We start from the raw sequence: 26216 nt of genomic DNA, 5'->3' as shown, positions 1-26216 counted from the left end.
GAAACTTGAATCTCTTTTTTAATTTTTTACTCTTAGGGTTGGCATGTTCCATCTGTCAAGATTCAAAAGACTTCTAATTATCTGAGGCAACTCGTGATGTTTATATAAATTGGGGAATTTTCCAGTTTGTAGCTTGTGCTTGTCAACTTGTCTGCCACTTGATTGGCTTCTTGCAGGCAGTGTTTGATGACAATATCATACTGTAATACCAGGTTCTTAATCCAATTCACTGATTGTGTCATCTTCCAAGGAATGTCAGCCTTCCCATTACTTGCATTTACCAGCATCAATGAATATGTTTCAGCTATGATGTTTGTTAGCCCATTGATGACACACCATTCTAGTCTGTATGACATTGCCTGAGCTTTAGCCTAGTTGCTTTCGTCTTTATGCAGTTTCAGGCTGTAAGCTGCAATTGAATGACCTTCAGGTGTCTTTACCATCCCTCTGCCCAACAATTCTCTCCTCTACCGCTACCATAACTATTTAGTTTCACATATGGAGAGAAGGGTTTGAGCCGTTTAACCACATCTATTCTTTCCCTATCACGAGGTTTGGTTAAAAGCGCAGAAATATCATCGTAGTAATAACTGCACTTGATTATTGGCAACTGCTGCTGAATGATTTGAGCAATATGGAATTCTCTCAGAGGGGCCTACCAGAATGACCTCATTAGTCATTACCATGCTTTTGGCCACACCTAGATTTCCAGATCTTCAGGCAATAGGTTGAGGAATAATGTTTCGACAAGTCTAGTGACAGGATTAACTGCTTTAAGAGTCCAACCGTTAATTAATAATTGTTTCCATGGTAGTATATCATAAACTTTGATTTCTAGTGGGGCACGGAAGAAGCCCCCGTCTTTGAGCCATGTGATTGTGGTCAAATAGGTGCTCCACAATCTCATTTGAACATGTTCTACAGCATGAACACCTTAAGGGGCCTACCGCACCAAACATAGCTACCTTATTATCATTCATCAGTAGGTAGACTCACCACAGTAAGAAACTCATCTTGAAAGGTACTTTGTTGTTGTGACATACTTTGCTGTCAAACCAAATACCCTCTTTTTTAGATACTGAGAACTTACCATTTAGAGAGGGTGATCAAATTGGTCTCTCTGGTGAGCCCTCAGTCATGTTAATTTGGTATTGTTCCACTACTCTATTGACAGTGTCAGGTTCAGTGATCTCTGCTTTGTGCCATTGCCAACCTCATTGTTATAAGCATCACAGAGTAGAACCTTGCTAGGTTTGCCTCCTTCATTAAGTAGTCCTACTAATGATCGTTCTCCAATTCAGTTATCATGGCAGAAATGAAATCATTCTGATTTCTTGGTTTACGTGCTTTCGGTATCGACCGTCTCCTAGTTCGGAAGTGGTGGAGACGAGTGAAAAATGTAAGACAAACATTTTACTCTTCTTTTCTTTCCCCCAAGAACTTGCTAGTAATTTTGGATAACCAGAATCTGATTTTGTATTTCATGTGACTAGGTGTAGAATACAATTTCACCCACTACTCCTTGATTGTAATGGTTACGATCCATACTTATAGCCTGTTTGGCTAAGTTTATTTTCCCCCCTAAAAGTACTTATTTTTTCAATAAGTGCTTATTTTTTAAAAAGTGAAGTGTTTGGCTAAGCTTTTGGGAGAAAATAAGTGTCATTGGGAGTAGCAGAAACAGTTTTTCAGAAGCTAAAAAGGACAGCTTTTGCCCAAAAATACTTTTTTGATAAGTATTTTTGAGAAAAATACACTTAGAAGCACTTTTTAAAAATTTGGCCAAACATTAATTCTTTTTCAAAAAATACTTTTTAAATTAATTGGTAAATATAAATTTCACCGAAAAAAGTACTTTTTTTAAAATAATTTTTGAAAAAAATACTTTGTAAAATAAATTGATTTTAGAAAGTTGACTAAATAGGCTATTAAGATAGATTCCAACTTTTTACAGAGTTTTCAACGACATAATTTCAATTTAGGACAATTTGTATGTCCTGAACAAGCTACTTTTCAGGGAGTGGACCTAGCATAAAAGTGGATTTATTAGCTAAAAAAAAATTAAATAAGTACAAATAGTACATTTCGGATCCAGTAAATCAAATTGGTTGTCGTAAAATTTCAACTCGAACGCGTAAAATTCAAATTTCGGACTCCCTTCCTCTGACTGTTTTCATGCTTGAGATGGATGGAAAAAAAGCAAGAAACGATACTAACATGCGGGCTTGGGGTTCAACATAGTAATACGAAGAATTTGCAGTAAGTCATGATGTATAAAAGATTGTAAATTTTTCTGTGGCATTCATTTAGCTCTCTGGTCTTCAACTAGAAATTCAGGCAATACTAAATCAATTATTTTTTTTTTTGAAGAAAAAAAGTTTATTTGAAAGGTCGGTATCAAAAGGGAATACAAAAGTCTAAATATACTCAGCAAGAAACTAACAAATCCCTCCAATTGATTTTAATGGTTGCTTTGTGTCTTGAAAAGTGCAGACCCTAAATATTGGTTTATTTTAGCTAAAGTGCCACGAGTTTACTCTATGATTATTCACTATTTGAAAATTTGTTATTTATATGAAGTGGTTGTCTATTATTATAGAGTATATTGAGTCATATAATATATAATTTATGGTGAGTGGTTGAACCTGCTTTGGTTGAAAGTTCTATTTCAGACCATGGTGTTAATCATTTTATTTTGGAGTCATGTGGAGTAGTAATTGAACTTTTGGAATTACAATGATGGTTTCTGCTCAACTTTCTAATAATGTTTTGGTGGACCTTAAACATCCATTGCCTCCTAAAGGCACGGCGTGAGTGCTTAAAGTTAATTAGTACTATCATGCTCCTCATAAATATCAAAGGCACGAGTGATTAAATTCTCTCACAAGGATTGTATTTTTTCCCCTAATAATTTATTTCATGTGATTTGAGAAATTAAGTTATGCACTGTGTTGAATATAATGATTATTACTAGTTATTCTTGATCGCAAATCATCATTTTTGTTGATTTTGTTGCACGTTTTTTAAGAGGAGTTCAATAACAGTTGCTTTTTAGTACTCAATTCGTTCATTTTATGTGGACAATTGGCTTGGATCTTGAGTTTAAAATATTAATATTTCTTGTATAGGTATTAGATAAAAAGAATAGGAAGAAAGTATTTAAAAAGTTAGCTTGACGAGAAAAATATCATGCCGAAATTTCATTCCAATTAATTGAATTATTTGAATTCTTGAGACTTGAGTAAGTCCTAACTGAAAAGGTCACTCGGTTATTAGTTGGCGCTTCCATAATGTAGAATCTCGGGTTAAAACTTCCCCGCCTACAACAAGAGGATTTGCGCAGGTCGAAGCTCGTCGCACGGAATTCTTACTAATGCGGGTGCGAGTTATCTCTTATGTGTGATTTGCGAAATATGTGTACGCGGGGTTTGCTGTTTACCCCGCGTATTTCAAGAAAGAGTAGTAGCTATGAGTTCCTTGTCCTAAAAAAAAAAAAAAAAAAAAAGTTCTATTAAATGACATAATAATAACGTCAGAGGAAAATATAAAAGAGAAAAAAAGCAAAAAAAGGATAATATTGTACTTATGATTGTGATGAAGGGTAATATTGTCATTGGAATGCATATATAAGACTATCATCCCAAAACAGCAGCACTCCTTTCATCACATATTCTTCTACTATCAAAAAACAATCTGTTCACATTCAGCCTCTTTTCTCTCACTCTCTCTTGACATCATTTGTGAAGCTTTCTGCATATTGCTTTGCTAATCAATTATACTTGCCTTGGATCTCTTTCGCTGTAAGTTTTACACTAGCATTTTACTGAATCTGCTCACTTTTTATGTTTCTTTAGATAATCTTGATACTTTTAAAGGCATTCTAGCTCCTTTGATATATCTGGTTTGCTGAAAGTTATGATCTTTGGGATATTTTTAACTAATTTGGGAAAACCCCTTAAATAAGTTTGTCATGTTTAGATTTTTCTGGATGTTTTTCTGAGTTCTTGTTTTTTTCTCTCTCTGTGTGTGTGTGCTTTGCCTCTGCAAAAGATTTTCAGAAGCGTTTGATTGATGGGTTTTCTTGCAAGATTTGGCCTTTCACTTATCAGTATCATTAGTATAATTCTATTTGCTATCTTATTCTTCAAATTGTATTACTAATCTTGTTTCTTTACTTGGGTTACCCTTGTGATTTTTGTTGTCAGTACTTCTCTTTTCTACAGTATTGTCACCATAGCTTCTACTTTTTTATTGGTCAAACCTGTTTGCATTTGAAAACACTTTTTTTGAGCCGGTGGTCTACTGGAAACAGCCTCTCTACCCCCGCAAGGTAGGGGTAAGGTCTGCGTATACTCCACCCCAGACCCCACCATGAGGGATCATACTGTGTATATTTTTGTTGTGTTGTTGTTGAGAACACCAGCTGTGCTTCTTTTTAATTTACATTTTATAGCATAAAATATGTGGGTTTAGTTCAAATTTTCAGATTGGATTTTGGTGTTTAAGGTCATAAGAACTCAAAAAGAGCTGTACAGTAACGTGATATAGGAGCCTGCCTTGATTAGGTTCTTGAGGTTGATTGTGGCTAGGGACTAGGTTACTGCACATGCCTTCAACTTTTTTTAACCATGTTTTCATTTTCTTTGAATTTTATTCGTATGAAATTAAGAGATGTTCATCGTCCGGTAATTCCACTTTTTTACTCTTAAAAATATTTTGGTGATATTACATTGCAAACTGCTTAGTTGTTCTGGTTATGACTCTGATGCATTTGTTGTCTAATGTTTCAGGTAAACTAAATTCCTATTGACATCATATCACAATTGTGGCAAATACTGTAGTGTAAAGAAGTAACAATATGCGGTGGCTGAGCCTGTCAATTGATGTTTTTTGTTGTGTCATCCCCTTAAACTTATATTGCCGGGTGATCCTTTAAGTCATTTCTCCAATTAAACCATTGTTTTAATCTCACCATTCTCTTCATCTGCCTATCAACTGGAACCAGTTAATTTTTTCTTTTTGCTTGTTAAGGATTAGCTGAAAGATAGACAACCGCGAAGCAAATTAAATCCTCTTAGTCCTGATTTGCTTTTCTCATACTGCAATTTCCTCAAGCAACCTTTCTTGTAATCTCCATTTTCCTCCGAAAGCTAGTATCCTATCTTGGGCTTCAGATATTGTCTTTTGTCATAGATTTGAATTTCATTGGAAGATTGAAAGTAGTTATGGTGTGCCAAGCCGCAAGCCAAACAAGATTTCGGGCCTTAAAGCATGAGAATGGAGTTATGGGGAGAGCAACCATCATAGTTAGGGTTATAGCATGCTTTCAACCATTGCAGAATTGCCAGGTTCGTTGTATATTCTTGCCTCACTTATAGATAATTACAGTAATATTTATCTGTTTGTTTTTCAGTTGTGGGTGAAAAACTGCCAAACTTACAATCTGTTTTTGCTTACCAGGCTGAATACTTCCGTCAGTTGTTGAAGCCTGTGACGTAGATGCTCTGAGTTCACGCCTTTGTTTTAAATCCAGCTTTATAGTATTTTCTTGTTATTTGCGTCCTTAAAATAATTTGAGGTGGAATTTGTTCAATCCATATCACTGGTATGTGTCTGATTCTCTGAGCTACTATCTTTGTTAAACTTCTCTTGATTTTTGTTGTGGATTTCTATCTAAGTCATTACATTATGCATGCTAGGTTTCTTTTCTGTCTAGATGGTTACAACCAGCAAGCTCCAACATTACCAGCAGGATCCTGCATGGACTTCACCGAATTTGAATTACGCCACTACACTCTTACAACCTGGACATCACCTTGGTGTTCCATCTCTGTATACCCCTGCCATATGTGCTGCAAATGCAGTTTCTCCTAGGCATTCATGTTTTGTCCCTTGTTTGCCTAATTCTAAGGCAGCCCATCAGAATGGATTCAATTGGCTGCCAAGCTTAGCTCCCACCAAAAGTGAGTATCCAAGTGATACTGAACGTTTTCTTCCGCACTTGGTTGGATTAGAGTCCCCATCAACTGATCCGTCGATAAATTCTCAGAAAAGGTTCCTCATTTGTGATCAATCTGGGAATCAAACTAGATTCTTCTTTAGTCAAGGTCATCCTCCTGAAAATGAAATTATTACACAGAAAGAACTGTTTGGTGCTTATGGTTTGTATCAAAACGAGAACCTGAATGCTGTAGTAGAGCAAAGATCTCATGTGATGCCCGTTATTGAAGAGAAATTGGATGAAAGTTATGTAAATGGTGAAGAAAGTAATACGTATGAAGAAGACACAGACGAAATCAATGCCTTGCTTTACTCTTCTGATGACATTGATGGGGACGAAGACGAAGACGAAGATGACTATGTTTATGGTGAGGATGATGAAGTAACTAGCACAGATCGCTCTCCTTGTGAGGTTGAACAACATTCTGCGGAACTTACAGAAGAAGTTGCCAGTTCTGATGGCCCTTGCAAAAGGCAAAGATTGCTAGATGGTAGTTACAAGAAATCACCATACACAGAATCTAGATGGCCTAATGATGACAATGATGATGTGGAAGAAAGATGTGTTAGTGGCTCTCTTCCTCCTAGTGCGAAGGATAAGGATTCCGATTTGAGCACTAGGGAAAGGAAAGTTAAAATTCGCGAGACATTGAGAATTCTTGAGAGCTTGATTCCTGGGATAAAGAATAAGGACCCATTGTTGGTTATTGATGAAGCGATCGATTACTTGAAGTCTTTGAGGGGTAAAGCTAAAGCCTTAGGAGTTGAGCCCTCTCAAGAATACCCCCCAGCCTCTTGTTAAAGATCAAAGTATCCAACCCCTACAATAGTAGAATTATGGATTTTAGGGGTATAGTTGATTGGATAGTATAGAAAAGTCATATATCATTATTTGGTTGAAATAGTTAAGTTGTGAGGCATTTGCCATCCTAATCAGTCCTATAGTGCAACAAGTATTATGATCCACCAAAGGAAAGGATTTAGTGGGATGTCTTTTGATCTTTTAGTTGCAAGGGGTAGGAAAAAATTGGCATGTTTATCGTTGACGAGGAATGATTATTTTTAGCTTTTGTGGTTAAGAAAGTAGAATTTCAAAGTTCAAAGGCATGAGTGGTGTAAATGAGGGACCCTTTAAAATCTTGAGAAAACCATGGATTCGATGCATGCTCATTTGGTGATATGGGGTCCCACCATCCACCCCATTATGTTTCTTGAATTGAATTATTGTATGACGGTTTTCTTTTTGTGATTGGTTATGTCAGGGTCAGTTTGTGCGACATTTTACTGGGTAATTGTTATCTCCCACCTGTATAGATCAGAATGACTTGCTATCTCCCACCAAAATAGGCCAGAACGACTTGGTATGAGGTTTTATCTTTTTGTTGATCCCACAAAAGATAGTGATGGCATTGGTGTTGAAGAAGGCGCATGGAAAAAGAGGAGGTGGGGGTGGGGGGGCGCTGCCCTCTAAAGCTAATCATGAAAAGGCTGATAGGGATACATGATCAAATCTTGTCTTAAAGTTTGGTTTGTTTCCACTTGTGAGCTTTGGATGGTGAGTTGTAGTTGGAGACTTGTGAGTCTTTTCAGCGTGGTGTCTTTTTATGAGCCTGATGGACCCTGTGTGTTTCTTGCTATTATTGCTATGTGTGTTGTCTTTATGCTTTTTCAACTTAAAAACTACTAAAAAATTATAGTGTGCTACGATATTTTTATTTCTTTTTCTGTTTTCTTGTGATGTTTTTACCTTTTGTTGAGTACTTGCGTATGTAATTCTAATGGATACCGGTGGCTATGTTGATCATTGTGCTTTTTCGTCTATTTATGTAAACGTTAGAACTACTTGATAAAGAAAGTTCTCAATGGAGAAAAAATTGGGATAATTTGTTGTTTAGAAGTAGAATGAGAGTTTTCACTCAATTGGCCGATGATGCCTATGGGAGAGACCATGAGAGGGAATCTATTTGAAGTTAATCATTACCTACAAAAAAGGTTTACTATCAAAATGGGTTATTATTCCCATGAGATGAGGAGAAAATTTGAAGTTTTAAGAAGTTAACTTCGACACGCGAAAGTAATAAAAAGTTTTTATACCATCGGATTTAACTATATGTATGTAAGTATTCATAATTAAGTGGGTAATGTGAAAGTTAAGTAATTGTGTAATAGGAAGTTAAATTGGATTGATGGCTTAAAAAAATTAGTTTACCATCCGTGAATGTAATTTAAATCCTCGTTGTATTAGCACTACTATGAGAAGGGGCGCCATGTCAACATGCACTTGTTTTTCAAAAAGTCGCCATGGCTCTGCTGGCCATATTCTTTGAAGGTATTCCAAGCTATGATTGAGATTTTGAAATCAATGAAAAGGATGCAAAGTTGTGCAATCGGAAAAAGTATCATTTTCATTTATTACAGGGAAAAGGGTCAAAAATATCCTTCTACTTTGTTTTAATGGCTAAAAAATATCCGTTATAATTTTTCATTTATCTTTGTTATTTAACAAATATCACCCTTTATTTGACGGAAATTTTATTGAAAATATCGATTTCGCAAAAATAACCTCTTATATTTTTTAAGTTTCCTTCTCTCTCATATTTTTGCAACTTGGCTCTCAAGCCCACCGCTCCAGCGAACTATATCTACTATTATGAAAGTCACATACTAACAAATAAACCTTACTAACTTAAATCAATGGTGTTTTTGTTTTGCTTACATACTACTACAAAGCAATAAAAAGCTTGCTAATTGAAATCAATGGTGTTTTTGTTTTGCTTTTTCAAATGGAGATGTTCGAAAGCGGTGGTGGGAAAATAAGTGGTTGGTCCCGAGCGGTGGGCCAGAGCCAAGTTACGGAGTAAAAAGAGAGAGAGAAGACTTGGGCGGGTCGGAGTGGGTCATTTTTTGCGAAATTGGATTTGAATCAATTTAGGAATTTCCGTCAAATAAAGGGTATATTTGTTAACTTTTATAACAACAGGGGCATAAATGACCCAAAATTATAACGGAAGATATTTTTAGCCATTAAAACAAAGTAAAAGGATATTTTTTACCCTTTTCCGTTTATTATAATTCTTTAGAAAGAAAACGAGTGGTATAGTTATTTTCGGACTTGACACCGGATAATTATGCTTAATGCATAGGTTATCGGCTTTTAAATGTACTAATCCGCTAGCCAACCGATAAGATATCAATTGGTTCGGTATCGGGTTAACAATTATCGGGTGGTTATCGGGCGGTGTATCGGCTAAAAATAAGAAAAAATGAAATTTAAGATCACATGAAGTCCAACTTCCACGGTGATTTTGTATTCCGGTGTTCTAAGAATTCAGGATCTACAAATGTTGTAATTAATAAACTGAGGAATTAACGAGAGTTTCCTGCTGAAGAGCACTTTCCTATTCATCAACTTTTCTTTACAAAAGTAAGTATTTCGAAACATAAAGCGAATTTCCGAAACATAACAAATTTATGATTATGAGCAAACTGTAAACATCAAACTAATTTAGGTTGTTTTTGTTTTGTTTACAATACATATTATATATACCTATTACCTTGGGGTAAAAATATAAATATGATAATTTTTAGGGAAAAGGGCCTGATTTACCCCTCTACTATTGGAAATAGTGCATTATCTTTCGGCACAAATTTGCCTACCGTTACCTAAGTAGCAATATTTGCTCCTATTTTTTAACAGGTCATCTGTGGCAATTGTAATATTTTTTTTAAGGGAAAAGGGCCTGATTTACCCCTCTACTATTGGAAATAGTCCACATTTACCCCCCGTTATACTTTCGGCACAAATTTGCCCCTACCGTTACCAATAATAATTACCAACTAATGTAAACTTATCACAAATACAAATTCACGAGAATTCAATAGTTTTTTTTTTATCAAACTTATATTTTTAATTAAAAAAAATCATTGAATAACTAACTTTTTCATCGAGAGACCAATTATTATTGTATGCCATATGAATTTGATGTAACTATAAGAACTCACAAATTCTAAATTAAATATGGTACGGGATAAATAGTTAAAAGGTCATGAATTAGAGAGTAATTTTTATATGTGTGTTATTAGACTTGGCAAGTGGGTTTGGGGAAACTGTGTTATTAGGACAAAGAGTCAAAAGTCAGCGTGAGCATTAAAGAATAAAGCGGCTAACATCTTTACTTTGGTGTGGGAACTTCAGAAAGCACGCCAAAATCGAACTTAAGAGACTAGAAGAGCAGTGTTGTCCGTCGACATGCTTCCTTGTTCACAAAGGGTTATTTTTGGTATTCTGTAATTTAACGCTTTAAGAATATTGTACCATCTTGCTGCATGAATGTCATTTTCCCACAGCTAACTAAGAAAACGGGAATTTGGCACAGTGTATCAACAGAGAAATACAGTTGGCATAGAATAATCATGTTTCAAAATATTGGTATGGAATGGCCTATTCACACATTTTAGGCTATTTTTCTTTGTACCCCACAACCCATAAATCATGCCATTACTATAGCTTCACATACAGTTTGAATTTCATTTTCTGTCCAACCAAATTTCCCCTCTTTTATTTCATCTCCTAAAATATTTCAATTAACAATTGTTTTTTTTTTTTTTTTTTTGTCTGTATCTGAAACCCTTTGCCTTGTAAACTTATATCACCTCCGTATAAAAAATAAAAATACATCTAGTGTATTCATATAATGTATACATCTTCTATAAAGCTATTGATCATTTGTATACATCTATTGTAGTCATATAATGTATACGAATATTTATATACATTTACTATAGTAACATACTGTGTCAATGTGGCTATACACATGTTGATTTGTATACATAGACTGGTGTCGAAATATTCCATAAGTTTCAAATTCTATGTATGCAATACATAAATATTAATTTATTTATTTTTAGATACATGGTGTTTTTTTTTAAATTAATAATGTGTGTTTGATGTATATCAAATATGAAATTTGATTTGGTATACGCATAATGTGTATAAAACTTGTTTGTTGATCATTTGTATACACCTATTGTATTCATATAATGTATATCAAGTGAAAGAAGGGATAAAAAAAAATCATCCCTATTATATAGTTAGGTTAATAGGGATAAGGCATCCCTATTATTTAGCTGCCGCTTACTTAGTTGGTTAAGTTGAGCTCATATTTTTAGGCCTATAATTTGCTAAAACTTTTTAGGTTAAAAGATGCCAATAATATTCGCAAGTATAACGGGGGGTTTGTGCCGAAAGTATAACGGGGGTAAATGTGGACTATTTCCAATAGTATAGGGGTGTCTCTTTTCCCTTAAAAAAAATATTACAATTGCCACGGTATTGTGTTAAAAATAGGGGCAAATATTGCTACTTAGGTAGCAGGGGCAAACCGAAAGTATAATTGCAAAAGGTAAATGTGGACTATTTAAAAGAGAAATCAGGCCCTTTTCCCTAATTTTTAATGGGTTAACTTTTCTTGAGTTGTCAGGCATTAACTACCTGAAAATATCAAAAGCTAATTTTGCGGTTGGGGTAGAGTTGATTTTGAACAGCCCTACTTGACACCAATATCTCCTCCGTCTGTGCATTCTCAGCTTCAATCATTTTTCAACCTACTTTAACTGAAGCTGACGGTTTAAACTCAAGCACCTCCAGCAGGGGCAAACATACTATTCAACCAAAGAATAATTGCAAAAAGGTAAAAAGAAACGTATCTTAAAAAAGATATGCCTGGTCTTTACAGTATTTGTAATTTCAAGCCGAACAGGAAATCTTTTATCTTGAGTTGTCAGGCACTACCCGAAAATATCAAAAGTCTTCCGGTGGTAGAGTCCACCCAGAACTTAGAGAGGCTGTTTCCAGTAGACTCTCGACACAAAAATCTTCCAGTGGCTAGAAATTAAAAAAGTGACTCTTTTGTGAGGTAACAAAAGGGAAGAAAAAAAAAAGAAACGGAGAACATGGTAGTCTTATCATAACACAATGGAATTTTAATATAACAATTCTTGTATTGGACTGGACTGCTTTGTGTTTACTATTCTACATTGTGTCTCATTCTTTTTGCACATTTTGAAATTTCCTCTCGTGTATCCTCATGAGAAGAGTAAAACTCCAAGGATGCGGTTTGTTAGTGAGTAATGAGTTGGTCTTTCGGAGCCATGTTTGTGAAATAATCTGAACGTCCAAATGTAATAGATGGATAATTGAAGATCTTATAAACCCCTTTATATGCTCTTGTATACTTAATTAACAGGGAACTTTATATACCTCATAAGGATCAATCAGGTTTGCATACCTTCAAAAAGTGGTAAGGAGTACATTTAATGAGTAATCATTGGAAATTAAGGAGTACAACATATATATTAATCACCTGTAAATGAACCGCCTTGTTTGTTATCTAATGAGTGTCATGGAGAGAGTAGTTCCCTAGTCGTTGTCCCTAACTTTTCATGTTACATGGATTTTGTACATACAAGGGTGAAGGAGTCAATTCCTAACTACTTCTATTATTCACACATCTGTCTGAAGTTTCAAGTATTGGACAGACAAGTCCACCAAGACGATGTACTTATCTTGTACTGTTGGTCCCTAAAGAGGAAAGTGAAAGAAGGTAAAAGTAGAAGAGACAGAGAGAGAGAGAGCTTCTAAAAAGTTCGTTCCTGCTGTCATGTTTAGCTTGTGGGATTTGGCAAATTATTCTGAGACATGACATAAACTTGTATGTTACTTAAGTCATTCAGCAATCAAAAGCCTTCTAATTGATATTTTGTACTTTGTGTTTGCTTGTTTCTTTATTAGTCCACAATTGTCATTTCAATTTTCATTGGTTGATACTTCCTTTCTTCTGCTTACATGACCATTCATTAGATTTAATATTGCAACCAGAAAGCGTGAAGGTCAATCAAGTAACTGTTTTTTGAAATTCGGTACAATAATGTTGATAAGCATTACTTGACAGCGGTGCTGGTGAGAGGTTGCAGGTACCCAGTGGCTAGTCGAACTGCGCACAAGCTGACTTGGACACCATCGTTATCCAAAGAGTTTACCGTATTAATCAAAGTGATAAAATGCTTTATGTAATGAGTTGAATTTAGACCTCTTATGTTTTGTTTCATAATCTAATTGTTTCACTTGTTTGGAAGTTTTAAAATATCTAATCGACATGTTATGTCGCCTTGTTTATTGTTTTGGTTAAGACGTGGCTTGATGCAAAAAGCTATGTTATGCTTCTGATTTTCAATTTTACCACAATTTTCTAAATTTAGGATCACCTTTGGTGGTAATCAAATATTGCTGCAATTGCTTGAATGGTCTATTCCTTGAAAGTTAACAACCTCACTATGTTTTTTGCTCTGATGAAAGTACTACTATTGAATGACCCGATACAGAGCTGTCGTTTTATCCACTTAATGAGGCTTTTTCGACTTACAATGAGTACTATCGTTAGTTCTGAATCACACTTCAAGTTAGTCTTTATGTTTATGTAATTCTTTACTGATAGTCAGAGAAAATAATAATAAGCTAACCACATGTCGGAGAAACCTGCTTTACTGGACCTTCGAATGCATATCATTCTTAAGATGGTAATATCATTACAGATAAACTAGTCATCAGTAAACGAGAGAATCTATAATAAATTATGCCATTATCTCACATAATTTCTATCTATAACAAAAATGAACATTTTAACTACTCTTATTATAGGACTTCGCTTGATAATTTTGAACAGGAGGAAACACAATGAGTTATTGTGGTAATCTTATAACTGGTAGTCTTCTATCATCGCCTTTTCCTTCTCAAGAAATGGAATTTCTCCACCTTCTAGGTGTCTTTGTGGAAATCTGTTCAGCATTTGGAACCTGACTGTTGATGTCATGTGTTTCTGTGTTTGTCGTCTTGGTAAGCTTGCTTAACTTTTTCCATCCTGAGCTCCATGCTGAGACTTGTTTTGGTTTTGCAATTTTATCGAACTGTCTCTGTAAGTTATCCATGTCATTTTGGAGTTCTAGGTACTTAGCTTTCACAGTCTCTAGTTCAAACTTAAGAGTGTTGATGTCCTTCTTGGCTCCTGTCCACCCCTCTTGAAATGATTGTGGCGTTGCTTCAAGCAATGACTTACGGTTTGATACAAGAGGCTGATAATGAGATTCCGCTGCTTCTTTGAGAGAGATATTGGCTATTGCATTGCTTATCTTCACCTGCTCAGAGAAGAGAACTTGCACCACGACTCGTAGTGGGAGCCTTTCATTCTGAGCAGCGTGCATGCAAGCATCCACAGAGAGTTTCTGGCAATCCATCACCCTGCAGAGCCTCTTTCTTTCGTGTTCTGAGAGCGTGGGATGGGCCTGTCGTGTTGTATATCAATGAGCTTCTGTTATAAGGAAAAACATGTTGGGCTGGAATTCTATAATGCAACAACAGCAACAACATACCCAGTGCAATTCGACAAGTGGGGTCTGGAGAGGGTAGGATGTACGCAGACCTTATCCCTACCTTCGTGGGGTAGAGAGGCTGTTTCCGGTAGACCCTCGACTAAAAAGAGAAGTTTCTGAAGCAGGGTTGCAAGGATTTCTATAATGCTGACAATATAATTTCAAAGGCATGGTATTTGCAGATGATTTACTTCTACATGATCAATTAGATATTTAGCATATATAGCATGTAAGAACTCTGAAGCATATGTCAGTTTTACTTGAGCAGGCTAATATTGTTGATTTTTGAAACATTAAGTAAGAACAGAAAAGAGAATTATATTCATGATTAATCAAGAACTACAAGCTCAAGGCAATATAATCAACGGCAATGGCTTTAAGGATATAAATGATGCACCCAACAATAAAATTGACAGGATTGGATTAAAATACCTTAAGATAGGAATCAATTGCCCGATAAAGTCCATCATCACATGTTCTTGCCGTATCAGGCAAAGCCTCAGCCAAGACCTGAAATTTTGTCAAGGAAAGATTTCTATCTCTGGATACTTCTGTTAGGTAACTGTCTACAAGCCTTGCCACCCTCATCTTAGCATTTAGATTTGTACCCCGTTGACTTCCATCGTGCATATGTTTATCGGAGAATGGATATCTACTAGGACTTGAACCTTCTGTCTGCTCTTGAACTATGAAATGTTCCAAAAGCCTCTGCACAAGATCAATGTCGTACATGGTTTCACTTTTATTGTAACACGGTATGAGAAGATCAGCCAAAGTAGCCTGCTCAAATTGCATTCCTACTCGTTTCTCCAGTTCAGTTATTAAAGCTGAAGCGACTTTCAGCATGTTTGCCATCCTCAATAGTCGAAGAAGGAAGCTACATGAGACACTGTCCTTCTGTTGTGGGAGTATGCTTATTAGGCTTTCAACAATCATCCTTTGATCTTTGGTCTGGACACTCGGTACTTCGTCTCCTGATACTGATACTATCATATGTAGGCCCCCTCTCCAACTAATGCTGCCATTGCTATTACTACTGTTGCTTCCCTCATCTGACAATCCGGAACCTTCTTTGGTTAAACCTGGCAGCCATTTAGCTGCATACTGCATAATGGAAGAACCTATGAGTTCATGTCTCATGCCTTTTACCTTGATAGCAGTAATCACTCTCACAAAGTGATCGATCCTGAGAATCGAAACATCTTCAAACCACCAATCAGGTGGTACTAGCTGGTTTTGACTGGGGCTGGAATCCTTCGTTTGGTTCCAACTGGGGCTGGAAACTTTTGTGGGCTTGCCTGTGTATTGCCATTTTATTCCTTTTGGATTAGCACAAGCTTTCCATGCGATGGACTCGCTACATCTTCGAACGATTTGTAGGTTTTCTGCCCACGGTGATAACTTCTCACAGCTCTTTAGCACCAGTATGGAGTCTCTCCATGAAGATAAAACCACATAGCTGAGAAAAGCTTCAGTCTTGAATATAAGGTTGCCTTCCTCCAAATCCTCAGTCATTTCAAGATACTCTGCTGCACATCTTAGGCCAGAAATATTGGTTGCAGACAGATCAATAGCAATACCATAACAGAACTTTGCTGCTAGCTCAAATGCCTCAGGTCCACCTGGTAACTCATCTAAACATATCCTGCTCAATTCTGCATCTCTTGATTCATATATGATTCTGTTCATTTTTCCACTTCTAGATAGCAAAGGATACTTTTTTGATATGTAAACAAAGAGGAACTAGTTAGTCATCTTATTTTCCACAAGACTAAGATATGAGAAAGAAATTAAATTGTTTTGAGCTCAAGGAATCACCTTGTGTAAATGGAAAGTTACTTCTTGAATTTGAACTAAAAGGTCACTGGGGATATCAGTTGCTACAAACCTATTCAAAGAAACATATAAGCCATTGACTATTTCAGTCATTTACTTTTGAAATAAAATCAGGTATTCCAATATCATGGTATTGACAAAAGCACAAATTACCATATTATTGAACCATTTTAAAGAAATAAAATTAGTTAGTACATACCAAGACTGTCCTTTTTGCTCAAAACTATCAGTCTTGACTCCATGCTTGCTGGTACTTTGAACTCCATTGCCATTATCTCTTCCACTAAAAGACTCAGTTTCTGATTCCCACATGGTCAGAAACTTGAAGACTGAGAGAATTTTCTCAAGAAAGTTATACTAAGTTGAAGGGGGAAGCAGAGAACTAGAGCAAGATTAGAGCAGAACAAGAAGAGAAGCTGGAGTGGTGAATAAAAGAGGAAATATCCCACATGGAAATGCTTGGATTTTTTTATCTTTTTTTTTTGGAATTATCATATACTTGTCGGTTTCTCAAGAATTTTTAAGGCCTCCTACAGGCTGTTCAGTAATGGGCACAGTACTACTGTGTTGTTTTGTGAAACAATTCACTGCTAATTCTTTTTTCTAATCATTGAAATATTAAAATTTCTCAATAGGTGCGAGTCTTGAGGAATAAAAGGGGTTAATCTTCATTTTCTCATTAACCTTTTTTGGTAAAAAGTATTTTAAGCTCTTCCTCACTTCTAAATTTTCTAGTTTGTTTTAACTAGTTGGAAACATTCTTTCTCATGAGAGAAGGACTAATCAAGCTTTTAAAAAATATATATTGAGTAGGTGTAGCATTTCTACAAAATGTAGACATCAAATTTGTTCTCTAATGAAGGAGTATATGGACCACTTTTTTCCTTTCAGTGCATGTGTAAATAATATAGGGTAATGTATTTCTGGTAAGTCTCATTTCTTCCTTTCATTTCTTGTCCTCTTCTTTTGAATGGCCATTTATATATCAAGATAGTTAGGTCTAGGCATAGAAACTTCTAGTGAGGTGGTGAAAGTAACACTCCATGCCTGCCATTACCGACTTAAAATTTATACATAAAAATAATAGATATATAGTGATGCTTCTGCATACTAATTTAAAATTCTGGATTCATCTCTAAATTTTTTTTTTGACGTCGACACTAATATATCAAACACCCCCCCCCCCCCCCCCCATGGAGCCTGTAATTAATCTATTTTACAGGTTTATATTAGATAATTTATGAAAGGTATCTCCTTTATGTTTTTATACTTTTAGTAAAAGTAAATCTAAGAAATTTTGACCGAGAGACCAGGCCTTTTTGCTGAAAAGATAGCTTAGTGCTAAATGTAGCATGTAGTACACTCTTTATTGAATAGTGAGAACAAATGATATGGGTCGGGGTCCTGAATGTTTGATGAATTGTTCTTGTAATGACTGTAACAGTAGAAGCTAGTAGCCAAATTGAATTTTGGAATCATGAATAATTATATCACAGTGAGATTTCGCTAAGGGGGTCATTTTCAGCCACTCAGGTTTATGACCACCCATGTCTCTTTAATTTACTGCAGCTTTTTTAATTTAATACATATACATGATACATATTGTCCGTTAAAGCTTACTTTTTGAAATATTTGTTGTTCCCAGGTATACTCATCATAGTAATTTGAGATATTATTTGATGTAATTACCTATTCAAAAAGATCCTTCTTTTAATTGTTAGGACAAAAAAACAAGTGGTGAATTTTCAGTATTACTTATTTCCTTAATAGGGAGACAAAACATACAAATTGAAATAACAATGATTAAAGAGATACTTAGATTCGCTCATGACATTGTCATTCGAATTATGACATCTTAACTATTAGATTGTTCATTAATTAAGAACTAAATCTCCAATAAATTAATAGTCTTCCCCTCTAACAGTAGGCCAAAAGCCTCATCGTCAGATTGATAAGAAAGATGGTCAAACCAGTAGCTAAAATTATCTTTATTTGTTTAAGGAGTTGAAAAAGAAGACATTTTTCATAATTCAAATATTTCATATAATATAGGTAACACATGAATTATCATTCATACATATGCGTACAAATTCTATAAACTAGTCTAGCCATTCTCAAGCATGTGGTATGTTATTTATCATATCATGGTAGTATCCAGAAACAGACAACTACTATCATATAGCTGGACAAAACCAATACATCCCTCATCATCAAAATTTCAGCGGTCAATACAATTATAGTTTGAAAATTTTGTAAGGAAAAGTATATACCTAACATTTCAATGAGATTTATAGAACAACTCTTGGAATATTGGATAGAAAACATTAACTCCACTTTTACAAAATTAAAGCAATCGAAAAGATGATCGAACAAAATAAAACGCACAAAGTGAATTATAAAACAGTGATTTCTTCTCTTAGAAAACATCCGAAGTTACCTGCAAAGTAACAATAATTTAGTATATATGAAATTTCTGAGTATGGCTAAACAATAAATTAAAAGAAGATCAAACAATGACAAAGTCGCCAACTTTTTTAAGATATTGATCGATCAGCAAACAATAAAACTTATGTCCAGTTGCATCACATTGTTTTGGTCTAGTACTGTGTGGCAAAAAAGAAAATGATATGTGGGGAATGAATTGTGGTGACTGGTGAGAGTGGTGCCACGCTAAACTAGAGTATATATGAACTTATTGAGTGTGCAAAATATACAAACAATTTACTGGAGACTGGTGTGACAAGATATCTTGCGCCAAGTGAGGAGCCATCAAATAATACTTCTATAAATTAAAGATGATAGTGACAGAATTCTAATATTAATTTTTCACTTGCGTAATCGAAAAGGTCTGCTAATAAAAGGGGAAAAAAGACTACTATAATATATTTGGAGTTTTCAAACCTAACTTTCAAAAGAATACGATGAATGCCATGGGTCCAGCTAGGTCTTCCAACATGATAATACACATATTCATTGCCTATACCCCACTTCGTTCCATATTTTCCATTTTATTTGACTTATTTTTCACTTTTATTCATATACGGGGTAAAATTTAATATTCCTATATGCGTAGTAGTGGATCTTGAATAATTTTCATAGTCGGACAACGTAAAATTTAACATAAATCGCTTTTTGATGCTCTTCTTTTCAATTACAGGGTCTATCAAGTTCTAACTAAACCAATTAGACGTTAGGCAATATTTGAGTCGGCAGTTAAAAAAGAACAAAAAGAGAATTGATAATGAACTTCAATTAGTATTATTTCTTTGTGAGAATTGAATATTTTTAAGTGACAACCAAGATTTCACTTAAAAACAATTTACAATGTTTCATTCACATTTGAATATTAATCACCTCAGTATTTCCTCAGCATTTGCCTATTTGGGACTACCAAAGTTCATTATTTCAAATACTGAAATAATATTTCAGGTAACAGCTTAAACCTTTGATGAGGTTACACAAGATTGATTCAAAATGTATCTCTTATCACCATCGAAGATGGTTTTTACAATGGGCTTAATAGAAATCAGTCATAAAACACACCTTATTTACACAATAAACACACACACACACTCTCTCTAACTTACATGTTAGATATGTAAATTCACATGACAGAAGCAACTCCAAACTAGTCCAGTATTGTCGGACAGGCTTGTTTATTAATGATTTATTCTACAGCCACAGGTCAAATGAAATTGGTTTTGCCAGTTACCACTTCATGTAGTTGAGAAGTCAATCAATGGTTGATGCAACATGCTGTGCTCCGCCTTTTCTTCAAAGTGATACCACCTTTACAAGGGGAACAGTACATGGTGCTGCAGGTCATAGACGTCAGAATGCTGTACAGAGGTGGTTAGCTTGTATATTAGAGGAACATTCTTGGTCGATTGTTCTGGCCGGGCTGCATATTCTGCTTCTCTTTGGCTCCGATATATTCATGTGGGAGACGGCTACTGTGAGAGCATCGATAAAACCTGAGTCATTACCTTCAGGCATCTTAGACGAACTACCAGATGTTAAAGTTGAACCAAAGTCATCACTGAGAGAGCTAAAGGTTAAGTTTCTTCTCTCCCGTTCTATCCTAGTAGTAGCAGTCAGCTGGCTTTTAATTGGCCTTGCATAGTTCTTCAATGTGGGTTCTGTGTAAAATAAAATCCATGGATGCCCTGTAAGAAAAGCCCGACATCACAAAGATGTAATTAGTGAAATGTGATCATTCTGGACATGCAATTCCATCACCACAGCTTATAGCTTGTTCACATGGGATAAAATTAATAGACCTATTCCAATTCGTGAGATGAGGCTAGTTGTCTTCAGCTGAAGATTCATACATTTATAGATTCTATAGTGTTTGTGGCGCTTAAGCACAAATCTGCCCCAAGGTGGGCTGAGGCATAGGCATAGACTTGCTAAAGAAAATATTCAGCTTCGTCATTTAACAGAGTAGACGATCAATCAGTCATCTTTCATATTCTACTTGAAAGGCAACAGACAGATAGCCTAAAAAATGCTCCAGAGGTAGATCCAAACTATTTCATTCAATCTTGGTTTTCTCTGATGAATACATTTCATTCAAAAAAATAAGAGAAATAAAAAAAAAAGATAGAAGATTATAAGCTTAAAGTCAACAGTCATCAAAGCAACAGCTGAGAAAGGGAAGAGATCTGAAGGCTACTCACTTAGTACTTCATCGGCACTGTACCTTGCTGAAACATCCCTTGTCATCATACAAGAAAGCAGATCACGGGCTGGTTGTGATACAGATTCCCAGGCTCCACCACTGAAATCAAGGTTCTCCTCCTTAATCGAACTGAATATAGATTCCAAAGAATCACCTTGAAATGGGAGCAAGCCCACCAAAAGTGCATGTAGGAGGACACCTACACTCCATATGTCCACTTTCTCCGTGTAATCACCTAGCAGAACCTCAGGAGCAACATAAGCTGGACTTCCAACTACACCAGTCAAGCTCTGACCTACGAGCACAATAAAGAATGAAGCATTTCAGATACATCATTGATGTACAAAAGAAACACACACACACTCTGCTTCACCCAGTTTGGAGCAATGAATTCTCCAAGAAAAACTAAAATGACTAGAAATAGATATCTAATGATGGGCTCACACGAGACATCATGAACAAAGTTAACATCCTATGTGAGTTGAGACTTCCATGAGAAAACTCATCATTCAACATTGCATTAGATTTCAAGATGTTCAATTCTAGTCATTCATGTGCATACACTCGGGTAAAAACCACCGAAATTACACTCGTAAGTTAACCAAGCAAGGTAGGGATTAGGTCAAAGTCAAGGGTTTAAGATAAGAAACTATCCTTTTTCTAAAGTTGAGAAGTCGTTTGATTATATACCTGATTGGCCACGGAGCAAAACGTGAAGATATACATGAATTTTTCATGGATTAGTACATTTTTGTGACAGGTAAAGTTTAAATTCTAGCAAAAACGGGATAACCTCGCATACAAGGAGTATACTGGAAAAGACAAAGCTCTACATACATATATATTATTCAGCAAAAAATTCATCCACTCATTAGTAAACTAATGCTATCTGACATTCATATCATTCCACTAAGAATTTTAACTTCTCACAGGTTTTTATGCAGTTTCTTTCTAGTGCTTGATTTTTGTATAACGGAATTAATCTTTCTACAGATATATGCGGTATTGTCTGCCTGTTGACTGCTTACACATAAATATAATATGTGCCAAAGCAGTGATAAATAACGTATGATAGGTGCAAAAATACATTTATGAATTGGCAAGGATAGAAAGGATGAAATATGTCATTGTCTGAGCTGTAATACTGAAACGCATGTGCTACGTTATTTTTTCCATTTTCTTTATTCTGTATAGAGAAAGCCCTCGGGTACCATTTTGGCACTTTTATAACTTACCTATGCGGTTTCAGCAGTAACTTTGCATGGTTGTCTTTGAGCAAGTTAGAGCTCAGTTTAATATGTCCCGTTGCACAACAAATAAGTCAGATGACATCCAAATGGATCCCATCTGCGCCTCAACACTGACCAGTCGCGTAACAATATCTTGGTATCTACTGTTGTCAGTGGTTACTATAAACTAGCTTTGCACCACATGCAGTCAGCTCAACTTTACTTATGATAGCACCAAAAGTAACTATACATCAGGATCATTAGTAAACCAGGGGAATATGAAGGAAATCATTGAACTGAATTATCATAGACTGAGGGCTATGAGACTCTCCCTCCTCCCAAAAAGAACCTAATTCAAAGTCCAAAGATCAGAAAAATCAGTTTTCATTCTCAACTTGGTAGTGATCAATCTATTTCTGCAAATAAGATTCAGCGACTTGGAAAATAACAAGTGATTTCAATTTTCTGTAAGAACATACTTGAATTGAAAAATAAAAGCAAATAATTGAAAATAACGGCGGTCAAACAAAGATGTTTCTGAATCCACATAGGGGTCATCTTTGTTGGGCGCAAGGAGTGATGTAGATCACTAAGAAGCAGCTAACTTGAGAAGGACAAATTTAAAAATTTCAGCTTTATATTACAATCAGCATGTCAGACAACAACTTGTAAATATGTAGACACATAAAAAGGAGGGTGTGTCTTCAGGTTTACGCACACTAAACATAATTAAATTAACAGTACCACTCCGGTGAATCAAATTCAAATGAGGGAGGCATCTTGAATTACCATCTGAAATTCTCACAGCTAGCCCAAAGTCTGAAACCTTAACTTGTCCAGAGGTTGTAAGGAGGACATTTTCGGGCTTTATGTCCCTGTGCACAACGCCCATCTCATGGCAATATCTGATAACCAACATGAGATCTTTGATCACATTAGCAGCTTGTTGCTCAGGATACCGCCCAACCCTAGCCATTTGGTCAAGCAACCTTCCTCCCGAGCAAAGTTCCATAACAAGATAAAAAGATTCAGCATCCTCATACACAGCCTTTAATGTCACAACACCTGGATGCCCAGAGAGATGCTGCATTATCTCCACTTCCCGGTGAATGATCTCTTCTCCCTTATGCAGAGTCTTGCAAGCATGTTTTTCCCCGCTCAACTTTCTCCGACATAATAACACAGACCCAAATTTCCCTCGTCCAATAACTTCTCCCATCTCGTAATCCTGCTCAATCTTCTTCTTCCGCCCCAATCGAGTGGCTGAATCAAGGCAACCTATTTTCCTTTTAAGACCTCGTCCAGGTGAGCGTGAACGTGCAGTCCCACAAGGCGGGGCAGTAGCTACTCCAGTGATAACATTCTTCCTACAAAAGTCTGCATCTTTAACCACAATTTCCCTAGATTTCTTTTTCCTTCGAGAATAATCCTCCAACGATAAATGTGACCTGACTACTGTCAATTCACTCGCGTCTTTTTGACAAATCACTGAAATATCTACCCCTTTTCTCTTCTTACCCAAGTTCTCCATGTCAAAGATTAAAGTAACTAAGCTTCCTATAAATCATAAGCGGTACTCCAAACTATATCTAACCAAAAGGCACATAAATTGTCAAATTCACTATCTTGTCAAAACTATAAATTCACTACTTTAGTTCTAACAGCCCAACCAGATACAAGATCTAACGTCCATATGATGACAAAAACCGGTGCATAAAAAGTTCCAACTTTTTGTTACATTCTGCAATTTCAGTAAAAGGGTATTAAACAAAACCCACAAAAATCATCACAATAACAAAACAAACAAGAAAAGGAAAGGGCTAAAAACCTCTTAATGCGAAATGCCTCTTACTCCTTTTCCTGCGACCCATTTGAGCATACAGTTCCAAGGTAAAACACATAGTTATGCTCCTTTCACAGTAAATAATCAATCTGAAAGGGTAAAAACTAAACACCAGTTATGCTATCATCAACAAGTTCAAGGGCGTCTCAATAAAATTAGTAGTCTAAGGCCAAATTTTAATATGAGGTCTTAAATATATGCACATGCATCTAAATTGACAAGCAAAAACAAACATATCAACATTGAAACCCTAAATCCCTAAAAATAGTTCGATTAACAGGGCATATAGCCTAAAAATCAGGGAAACAGGGATGATAGACGTAAAAGAGAGAAATATTCTAAGTGGATTATTTTACCTTCATACAGAACAAATGTAGTGATGTGAGGAAGGAGTGAATAAGGGCTTTTGGTGAGACGAAAAAAAGGTGAACACTTTCGGGTACAGACACACGTGATTTCTGAAACTGCCACTTCACTATTCGCGCCGATCTGCCTTTTTTTTTTTTGACGTGCCATGTAACGCCACGTCAGTGATCTGACGGTGGAGATAAATTCAATGTGGGTTCCACTATGAAAGTTGCCACTAAAGTTGTACTACTGTGATACTCCCTCAGTGCCAAAAAAATTATTTTCTTTTCTTTTTAATTCGTCTTAAACGGGTTGTTCTTTTTCTATATTTAGAAATATTTTAATTTTATGAATTGATTTACAGCCACATAAATATTTAAGGCTTATTTTAAATCACACATTTTAAAAAAAATTCTTTATTTTTTAAACTTTATGCTAAGTCAGGACAATCTTTTTTAGACGGAGGGAGTACTTATTTTTCAGGGTGGTAAATAATTAAAATGAAAGTTGTTATTGTTTTGGTAAATAAATACTAATTAAGTTTAGTTCATCAATTCTCCTCTCAGCACTTCTTTTTTTCCACTTTATGAAAAGAAGTTTGGGGTCAAATGATGTCTTTTCTCAAGATTTAACTATATCTTTCAACCAATAGTCCGCATATACCTTCTTTTTTCTTTTACCCATTTTTTTTTCTCTCTTCAATGGGAGGGATAAGAATTAATAATTTTACAATTAGTGTTTTAAAAGGCGGAGATAAAATGTAAGTTCTGAGACATGGATCTTTAAAATTTTAATTTATAAATTAATTAATTGCGCAATGACACAAAAATATATAGAAAATACATTAAAAATTTAAGAAAATTAAAGAAATTTAGAGAAACAAAATATCAAACATGTTTTATCAATACAAACAATACAAGAGTGCTGAAAGATGTTATCAAACTACATATTTTTCTCCCTAAATTAAATAAACAATAAAAAAGATTCTTGTTATTTGTTATGGCTCGTTATTTGAGTTGCTCTCAACCTTCATATTTCTACAGATGAATAGAACTTTTATCATTCATTTGTTGAAGAATTTTGAAGGTCAACAGTGCTAATTGAGAAATCAACACCTAATTTTCGTAAGAATTGTTGGGCGGTACCGAACGCTGAGCGTTAGGCAAGCCTGTTTAGGACGTATAATCGGACATTTGAAGCGTAAGCCTCACACGTGAGACTCAGGATGTTCTGCAAATGTCCCACCCAAGGCGAACCCGGGCAAATCTAAAAAAAAAAAAAAAAAATACTTTTCAAATACTGCAATGAACAACTTTAACTTTGTGGAAGCACGAAAGATTAGATGAGAAGCAAAAAAAAGGAAGGGTTGTTCTAAAAGGAAAGGCCTATTCATCATCATATAGTGGCGTGAGGAAGTGGTATTGCAGCAATCATCATTAGATGTTAGCTGCCTTCTTTAACGTCACAAATACTTTTGAAGTTTTTAACTTTCTACTCAGATGGGCAGAGAGAGGGGGGGAAAAAAACGAAAAGAAACAGGCTGTGTTATTCGAAAAAATTGTCAGAAGTGGGATTTGAACCCACGCCCTCTCACGAGGACCAGAACTTGAGTCTGGCGCCTTAGACCACTCGGCCATCCTGACTTGTTTGATGAGACCGGCTAGCCACATATTCTAATTACTTCTTAATCGTAACTAGAATACTCTGTCCAATTTAGGTGCCGTTTGGCCATAAATACCAAAAACAACTTCACTTTTTTTGGAATTTTTGAAGTTGGAGTTGTGTTTGACCATAGTTTTTGAAATTGTAGTTTTTGGTGAAATATAGTTGTAAAAAAGTGATTTTTTTTTTTAAA

General features: G+C 35.5%; 3 protein-coding genes and 1 non-coding gene across 4 annotated transcripts; 1 reads left to right on the top strand and 3 right to left on the bottom strand.

Annotated features, from left to right (window-relative positions):
* The first annotated feature begins 5091 nt into the window (after positions 1-5091).
* LOC132064717 (transcription factor bHLH143-like) lies at positions 5092-7807 on the top strand. The gene is made up of 3 exons (XM_059457806.1): positions 5092-5348; positions 5461-5605; positions 5700-7807. Exon 3 carries the CDS (start codon positions 5717-5719, stop codon positions 6800-6802), a length of 1086 nt encoding a protein of 361 aa, XP_059313789.1. The 5' UTR covers positions 5092-5348; positions 5461-5605; positions 5700-5716; the 3' UTR covers positions 6803-7807.
* A 5731-nt stretch (positions 7808-13538) lies between these two features.
* Positions 13539-16592, bottom strand: LOC132064716 (root phototropism protein 3-like). The gene is made up of 4 exons (XM_059457805.1): positions 16460-16592; positions 16243-16312; positions 14857-16140; positions 13539-14337 (listed from the first exon to the last, which is right to left on the bottom strand). The coding sequence occupies exons 1-4, from the start codon at positions 16570-16572 to the stop codon at positions 13789-13791; spliced, it is 2016 nt and encodes a 671-aa protein (XP_059313788.1). The 5' UTR covers positions 16573-16592; the 3' UTR covers positions 13539-13788.
* Positions 16593-19690: 3098 nt separating this feature from the next.
* LOC132064715 (serine/threonine-protein kinase PEPKR2-like) lies at positions 19691-24510 on the bottom strand. The gene is made up of 5 exons (XM_059457804.1): positions 24370-24510; positions 23999-24102; positions 22960-23911; positions 20940-21236; positions 19691-20426 (listed from the first exon to the last, which is right to left on the bottom strand). The coding sequence occupies exons 3-5, from the start codon at positions 23699-23701 to the stop codon at positions 20092-20094; spliced, it is 1374 nt and encodes a 457-aa protein (XP_059313787.1). The 5' UTR covers positions 23702-23911; positions 23999-24102; positions 24370-24510; the 3' UTR covers positions 19691-20091.
* Positions 24511-25920: 1410 nt separating this feature from the next.
* Positions 25921-26004, bottom strand: TRNAL-CAA (transfer RNA leucine (anticodon CAA)). Its single transcript has one exon. It is a non-coding gene; the product is annotated as a tRNA-Leu (tRNA).
* Between the last annotated feature and the right edge of the window lie 212 nt (positions 26005-26216).

The sequence above is a fragment of the Lycium ferocissimum genome, chromosome 7 (assembly GCF_029784015.1).
Source record: "Lycium ferocissimum isolate CSIRO_LF1 chromosome 7, AGI_CSIRO_Lferr_CH_V1, whole genome shotgun sequence".
Taxonomy (NCBI): Eukaryota; Viridiplantae; Streptophyta; class Magnoliopsida; order Solanales; family Solanaceae; genus Lycium; species Lycium ferocissimum.
This window is presented reverse-complemented; position numbering and strand designations above follow the sequence as displayed.